General features: G+C 35.4%; 1 protein-coding gene across 1 annotated transcript; it reads right to left on the reverse strand.

The window, feature by feature from the left end:
* Positions 1 to 1543: 1543 nt before the first annotated feature.
* LOC130801693 (uncharacterized) lies at positions 1544 to 3157 on the reverse strand. The gene has a single exon (XM_057665609.1). The coding sequence runs from the start codon at positions 3155 to 3157 to the stop codon at positions 1544 to 1546; it is 1614 nt and encodes a 537-aa protein (XP_057521592.1).
* Positions 3158 to 8911: the final 5754 nt, after the last annotated feature.

Genomic DNA, 8911 nt, shown 5'->3' on the forward strand with positions numbered 1-8911 from the left:
ACAAGTCTTTCTAGCGCACTTTGGTCTCATTTGTGTGCACCTGGGAAAACTTCGCAGGAGGTCATCCATTCTAAGATTGCTCCCCACCAAGCATGCTTAATTGTGGAGTTCCCAACAAATGAGCTGTCTAGAAAAGAAGATGCACCTTATTGATATGAGTAGTCTATTAATCATTTCTAATGCTTAATCCAGAGTATCATTCAAAACGTGTGACTTGGCCTAGGTCGAGCCATATAAAATGTGCAACTATGTCCATTTTTCGATTTTTAAAAATTTTTATTTTTGAATTAATATTTATTTTTAATTTAATTATTATTAATAATTTTAGTTCAATAATAAAAAAATTTTATTTTATAATTAAAAATAAATTAAAGAATATTTTTGTAATTTCATCAAATAAAGAAGCGACACAACAAAAAGGGTGGCGACTTCTAAAAAATTGTATAAATTAAACCAAAAATGAAGAAGCTTGAAGAGCCACATTGGAGTTCCAGTATGAATTAAATATTACTGCTTGTATCCAAAATGTATGCCTTTGCTTACTTAACACTTGACAGTTTAGGTTCATTCTTTTGCCCTATTCCTTGTTTTCCTATCATTTCAAGCACAAAAAATCCATTTTTCACTGTAACACTTCAACCAATGCAAATTTATCATTTATAACCCTTTTGGTTAGTGGTACTAAATGGTGATAATAAGAATGATTTATAGTGTAAAATTTCATCAAATATTCCATGTAATTCCCATGGTGATGAAACTTTGATCACAAAAAATTTTTCTTTATAAATTTTCATTGCCACCTAATAGCATCTCTCTCAATGGTAATGCATTGGAATGAATTTTATGAAGAAAATGAGATGATTAAAGTGGACAAGCGTGACCATCAAGGTAGACATGAGATATTTTTTAACCAGAATTACACTAATTTTCATTCTAATTACCATCATTTATTATCAACTAACAAACGGGCCTTAAGAGTCAAGAATATCAAACACTTCATTGTTAAAAGAAAGAAACAAAGATTCACAAATACACCCATACAAATAAATTAAATTGAACTTTGTATTCTGTAGTAAAGAATGTTGTATAGTGCAAAATTGCAAATTGAAACAAATTAAAGAAGTTGTTTATCATTCTATGGATACATTTTGGAGTACATTACAAGGAGATAAATGGAGCAAAGATGTCAGGCAAGATTTTGCAACAAATCATACTTAAAACTAATGATTTTTGCGCCCTCGCTAGCTCGAGTCTTTGGCCATATCCTAAGAACTTCCACCAACACTGCTTAACTCGAGCGATCGACTAGTTCTCTTACTAGGGAACTATTCTACGATTCCTCGGTTTGTAGGGTCATAAGCATGATCCCCATTTTTATTAGAATCACAATCCACCCCCTCAAGGAATGACTAAGATTTATAGGGATCATTGCCGATGAAACATAGTTCGCTAGTTAATTCGCCTTTTGCGATTCGCTCAAAAAGGTTTAAAAATAGCCTAAAACCGACCATAATTCGCTTTTTTCGATTTGCAAGGCGATACATTATTCATTGCTATCATTGGCATTATCTTCTTCATCAGAGAAGCACCTGCAACAATCTAAGTCATCCATATCTCTCCATGAGATCTGAACTTCTGATTCAGGTGAGTTATGAAACAAAGGTTCAGGAACACCATAAGAAATCTGATCATCAATGGCTTTCCGAAAACTGGCGAAGTCAATTGAATTATCTGGTTTAATCAGTGGCTTAAACTCAAAACTCGTCTTAGGTGAATCCAGCATAGGTAACTCACATTCTGGAGACAAGCTTACTCTGGTAAGAGCTTCAGCTACCGAATTAAGCTCACATTCAAACCAAGGTCTAGATAACTCATCTATACTCAAACGGGATAATCCAATATCTTCAGAACTTGAATTTGATTGTGGGGTTTGAATAACATTTCCACTTCCTACTGAATCTTCTAACCCTAATGTAGTTTCACTTTCATAATCATGAACATAAACCAAAGCCGGAGAGGGACAACGCACAAAATGCTCGAATGAAGGCCATAAATGGGCTCGAAACTCCGAGCTCATACTCTCACTACCATGAGAAACACTTGTGGCATCACAATCAGAGGAAAAGCCAAGACTTGATGAAGGTGAATTAAATGATTTAGAAGGCATTACAATATCATGGCTATTCAATTTAACCCCATTTGTATCCTCTTTATTATCATCTATATCTGTGCTTTTCTCATCACAAGGATATAGAATCCAATGCATTGAAGCTTCTTCTAGAGAAGGAACAAGAGAAACCCTAGACCTTTTAAGAATCCCAATGAAATTTTCATCTTTACTACTAAAAACCCTAGTTTTACAGGATCCAAACAAGTCATTATCCCCAATAGTGAGTAATCCCCTAGGCCTACATTTTCTCTTATCACTAACACCAGAAAGAACATGACCAGCAGCATAACAAGTAGTAGGAGTTGCTTTCACTACTGAAGTTGATCCACCTTGTATATCTGGAGACACTGAAGCTTGAATTGGGGGAATAGGGCTGCTTGTATCAGCAGATTTTGGGTTATTTTCAACCATTTTACATGTTTTTTTACAGCTACCATGACTACCCAAATGAAACCCATTTCCTAGTTTAATTACAGGAGTAGAATTTGGAGTATTTTCAACAGACAATTTGCTTAAACCATCAGATAGATTAGATCTAGATCTGGGTTTCTTACTGGATTTTGGGTAAACACATGGAGGGGGAGGAGGGTTTTTCTTCGTGGGTTTCTCTAGGTTATGCAAATTATTGCGATTTTTCACTACATTTCTTCCATTGTTACTCAAATTCTCCTTCAAATGTTTAACATTAGAGGTAGATTTGGGATTCTTACCAGATATACAAGATCTGGGTTTCCTATTGCAACCACTTTTAGAAACATCAGAAGAATCATGAGAAAGAAAGAATCTGAGACAACCCATTGGAGCTTCACTGGAAACGGAGTTAACAGTTGTGCCAGAAGTAGAAGTAGAAGTAGAAGAAGAAAAGGAAGAAGAACAAGAAGATAAAATGTTGAGATCTTTTACCATTAATGGACTCTTAGGACTCTGCTTCTGCTTTTTCTGTGTCTTAATGTAACGTTTTGATGCGGAAATTGTGCTGTTCTTCATGATTGAACTAGCCTAATTTGTCTCAAAATGATGGATATTGATCGAAATTTGAGGTTTTGCAGGGATTTAAGATCGATCTTGCGAGGGAAAATGGAGAAAATCAGCTAGAATTAGTAATTAGAACTGAGAATGTTTAAGATTGCCTGTGGATTTTTATCATAATGACAAAAGTTAATCTGGGCGGATGTTTTTTTAATTTTAAATGGCAACGGGCAAATCTAAAAGTTTGCATGATGTTTCCTTCTTTTTTTTTCTTTTTTTTTATTTTTGATAATTTTTAGGGAAATTGTCAATGATACTCTTGAATTTTGGTACTTTACCAATATCTCTAAATTTTTTATTATCAATAGTACCTTTGTATTATTAAATGTCTTACAACCGTAACTGTAACACCCCTGAATTTCCAATCCCTTAAACGAAACCAGAATCGTGAAGGAAGGGAGAAAATTCGGGTGTTACATAAAAAGAAAAGGGAAAAATAATTAAAATAAACGCTAAAGATTAATTGAAAAGGTGAGTAAGTGAAAATTTCGGCAGCATCTCTGCTGAAAACTGAGGATGTGACAATAATATAAAAAGGGATAACATTATTAAAATAATCTAAGGCCTTTAATGCCTTCACGAATACGTCTCGACAGAAAGAATCATCGTTGGCTTCTCAAATCATCAACTCTAATGAGGATCGTGGTTCCAGAATTAACGCATCGATCTGACGGATACTAAGGGAGTATTCTCACTACTGTACATCCAAAAACTACGCAGCGGAACTATGGATCATACAAGGAGTCACACGGCCCATACAAAAGAAATTATACAGTCCCAAAAGAAAACTTTACAAGTAATATAGAAGCTATAAGCATTTGACCATTTGTACACAATGGTTACGACCGTACTCCGCTCTTTCCCCCAATGCAAAGCAAAAGAAGCTCCTATACCTGTCATGTCAAGCTATGATCATCCTACTGCTCAACATAATGACCATAGTCAGATGTGTCATAGCAGAAACATCATAGAGAGTCATGAGCAAACAACAATAAACACATACACGTCAGTAATTAATGAACTTATAACAATTGAAGTCATTGAACAAAACTATAAACAACGATATAGTATGGGAAGAACGAGTCTACTCATCTGTCTAAACACCTCTATTTACTCATAATTTCTCTTTCAAACTACTAATCTCTCGAGTATATTCAAAGGTAGTGGATCCTTTCTTTATTCATGGCATAGTGACACGGCCAAGGGCGTTATCGGCCATCCGGCGCCCATGGCAAAGTATGAGCTCATGCCCCTTCCAGCTGACCCTCTCGGGTCCTACCTTCGGGAAAACTAACACACTGGGGTACTAAACCAGTGAAGAGGCCACCATATTGGGGTTTGCAAGGCCCGCATGGTAATACCTCGGTCAAGGGGCGGTATCGGCCATCCGGCGTCCAGTGACCCAAGCATGCTCATACTCCCCTTACGGTGGTCCCGTCGAACCTCACCTAGGGGACTACTAGATCAACCGAACATAATCCAGTTGAGTCACGACAACTAATCATAATTCAAGGCTCAATAAGTAGGAAATCACTTTGATACCACACACAACCATGGTGTGTTCTCTACTATTTAGAAATTTGTTCTCATAGTCTCCTAATGCTTTCCTTCTACTTGCCTAAATCACTATTACGACTACTCGCTAGCATGGTCTACTTTCTGGCGATCTATAATTCTAATACGATACATTAATCATGAAATATGGATAATACTTTGAGTATGAATATGATAATTAATTACTGCGCGTACGTACCTGCAAGCGTCACTGCACGACCACGAGTTACAAAAATCACCCAACTAAGGGTCTACTTTCCTCTTATAAACTGGGAACCTATACAAGTTAGGAATAGAACTTATAAGTTTTCTTAACTACTTTATCATACCAGCTAGAAACCAAAGTAACCACTATCATCCATTCACGACAAGTTTTCAATTACTTCTAGCACGTACGCATCTCATTCAATACCAAGCATAATCGTCAATTCAACAATAACACAAGTTTTTCCATCGGCAAAGAATACAAGGATTATGTTGACTATTTCATTACACCAACTAACTTTGAGTTATAACGGTTCACATCATCTTAATATAAAGCGACGATTCACACTTAATGTTGATGTAGTGCTAATATGACGACAAGGACGAATCTTAAAGTCATCACATCGCAATATCATTTATTATATTCTCCAAGGTTAGAAAGAACTAAAATCAAAACATCATACAAGTAACTTTAATAATTCTCAACAGTTGACACTATGTTCATAGCCTTACTAATATCATTAATTTATACTTTGATAATCTAACGAGAGCACTTGTAATCAACATTAATAATTTCTTTTACTTCAACAAGGCCAATTAAGACTACCATGCCCAACAAAACTCCCACATTCAACACAAATAAAGTTACTCTTGTACTAAGACACTATCAAAATAGCACACAACCATTATTTTCATTCATACTTCAAACTCTAAATCATAATTATGTTAAATCATCAAACACACTCTTACCCATAAAAGATTCAATGAAAATAATACAAAGTTCAACACTTTTCATCCATATCTCAAAAACCCAATTCATAAGTACATTCAAATCATCAATCAAATTCTTACCCATAACAAGATTCAATGACAATCATACAAAATTAACACCAAACTCATAAAGTTAGTAAAATTCTAATTAAATACTAGGAAAATTACTTAGAGTGAACTTGAGAGGCTTACAATGGGGTAATTAGAAAAGGAGTGAAGACTAGATGGTTGTGAAGGACACCACGCGGCTGGACCGTGGCTGCTGGTGGCGGCAGCCTTCACGGCAGAAGGAGAGGCTTACAATGGGAAATGATGTGAATTTCTTTTGTGTCATCACAATACCATTCTGCAAAATACTGATTTCTATCCCCAAGAAATAATTCAGTGTTCCCAAATCTTTGATACTGAATACTGAGTGTAAATGTTTCTTGAACCAAAGAATTTCTGCTTCATTTGAACCTGTTACTATTATATCATCAACATACACTACTGCTACTGTGATATCATCAGCAACCTTCTTAATGAACAAGGAATAGTCATTTTTAGACTGTTTATAACCTATATTTTGCAACTCAGAATTTAACTTTGCATACCATTACCTTGAAGCTTGTTTAAGTCCATACAAAGACTTGTTAAGCTTGCAAACATAATTGCTTGGATTGTCAACTCCTTGAGGAACTCTCATATAAACTTCTTCTATAAGTTCTCCATGCAGAAATGCATTATTAATTTCCAACTGATACAAAATCCACTTCTTGCTTTTAACACCTGGTGAAAAAGTTTCAAGATAATCAATTCCATATCTTTGTGTAAAGCCTTGTGCAACCAGCCTTGCTTTTAACCTCTCAATGCTTCCATCTGATTTAAGCTTCACCTTGTAAACCCACTTACACCCAATTGGTTTTTTTTCTTTTGGTAAAGGTACCAACTCCCATGTATTATTGGCAACCAATGCATCTAATTCTTTTGTCATTGATGCTATCCACCCTGTATCTTGAGAAGCTTCTAAGTAGCTAGATGGTTCCGAAATTTCTGAGACTTTGTTGATCAACACTTTCATTGGAGAAAGAAGTAAATCAAACTGTACAATATGACACCAATGACTGTGCAAAGAATCTGCTGTACATACATACTGATTCAGGTATGCAGGTCTTTTCTTTGGCCTGGCTGACTGTCTCAGTTGAGAAATAGGGTTAGGTATATTTTGTGGAGTTAATGTGTTTGAGGAGCTGGATTTATCAATTTCTGCAGGAACGTCAGTATGATTATGTGCTGCATTCAGAGTATCAAAATAGTCTTGAAATGGTTCTGGTATTGGGTAATCCATGGCAAGGTCCAAAGGTTTGTTTATGGGAAGAAAAATGGGATATTTTGTGGTGTTGTTCTGTGTTTCATAGTGAAAAGGTAAATGTTTCTCATAAAATATTATATCTCTAGAAACAATCATTCTTTTGGTCACCAAATCAAACACCTTAAAATTTTTCTGATTTGGTGGGTAACCCAATAGAACACAAGGGGAAGACCTCTCATCAAACTTTGTTCTGCCATTTTTCAAAGTTCATACATAACACAAACAACCAAAAACTTTCAAATGACTCAAGTCTGGTTTCTTTCCATTCAACAATTCATATGGAGAAGCAAAATTTATTGAACTCAATGGCATTCTGTTGATTACATGAGTAGCAGTCAACAAACACTCACCCCAAAATTTTATAGGAACTCTAGACTGAAAGTATAATGCCCTTGCAGTCTCTAATAAATGTCTGTGCTTCCTTTCCACGACTCCATTTTGCTGTGGAGTATTAGGACAAGATTTTTTATGTTTAATTCCATACTTTCTGTAAACAAGTAAGATATCTCCTTCACATAGCTCTTTGGCATTATCACTCCTTACACATAACACTGAACTGCTGTATTGAGTCTTGATGAAGACAAGAAAATCAGAAATAAGTCTCACAACATCAGTTTTATTTTTCATAAGAAATGTCCATGTATTTCGTGAGAAATCATCTACAATGGTAAGAAAGTAACTTAAAGAATCATGAGTCTTATTCTTATAAGGACCCCATGTATCTATATGAAGTAACTCAAAACATTTTTTAGCTTTAGACAAACTTACAGGAAATGGTTTTCTAGTTTGCCTAGCCCTATGACAAACTTGACATATCACTTCATTTCCTACTCTATTGTCAAAAACAGAGTTAACAAGATGCAACGTATTGAAAGGCATATGTCCCATTCTAAGGTGCCAAAGTTTTGCATCTTCAGCAATTTTACCAACTTTAGCTGCATCAGCAATTGCAACTTCCTGAGTCTGTAGCTTCTCTGACTTTGTCATAGTTCTGTCATCAACAGCATATAAGCCAGACACCAATTTACCAAGCACCACTGACTGACTCAAAGTTGGTCCCTGAATTAAGCAATATCATGAGTAAATACTATCTCACAATTTAAATTTCTGCATAATCTATGAGTAGAGATTAAATTGAACTTCAACCCAGGCACATGCAGAACATTCTGCAATTCTATACCATTATCAAAGAGCACAGTTCCAATATGTTCTACTGTCACATGCTTACCATTAGCAATAGTGATTGTGTTTGGACTTTTATCAAACACTTTATAATCTTTAAACAAATCTAAACTTGAACAAATATGGTCTGTAGCACCATTGTCAACAATCCAACTTTGATTTGAACAAGTTAAGAAACATGTACCTGCCACATGTACTTGAGGTTCATTTGATTCCTGAGCCTTTAGAGCTTTAAGAATACTGCTGAATTGATCTGAAGAGATATGAGTAAGTTGTTCTGCTATTTCTTCATTGCCTTCTTCCATTTGAGCTATTGCTGTAATCTTCTTGACTTTTTCTTTAGCAAAAGTTGAAGGATATCCATGGAGTTTAAAACATCTTTCAATTGTATGTCCAGGAAGTCTACAATGCTCACAGTAAGGTCTTTTTCCTGCTACCACCAATCTGTTTCCATTAGATGATTGAAAAGTCATTCTAGATTCCTGATAACGATTCTTGTAATTTCTTTTATAGTCTGCAGCAAACACCATAGCTCTATTACTTGATTCTTCATCAATCAAGCTTGCTTGCCTCTGCTTTTCTTCTTGTATGAGCAGTTTATATGCCATAGAAATGGTTGGCAAAGGTTGTATCATCAAGATGTTAGTTCT

This window comes from Amaranthus tricolor, chromosome 1 (assembly GCF_026212465.1).
Source record: "Amaranthus tricolor cultivar Red isolate AtriRed21 chromosome 1, ASM2621246v1, whole genome shotgun sequence".
NCBI classification, from domain to species: Eukaryota; Viridiplantae; Streptophyta; class Magnoliopsida; order Caryophyllales; family Amaranthaceae; genus Amaranthus; species Amaranthus tricolor.

Excerpts from the sequence above, each read along its gene's own strand:
- LOC130801693 (XM_057665609.1), bottom strand. The coding sequence starts at position 3,157 with ATGAAGAACAGCACAATTTCCGCATCAAAACGTTACATTAAGACACAG.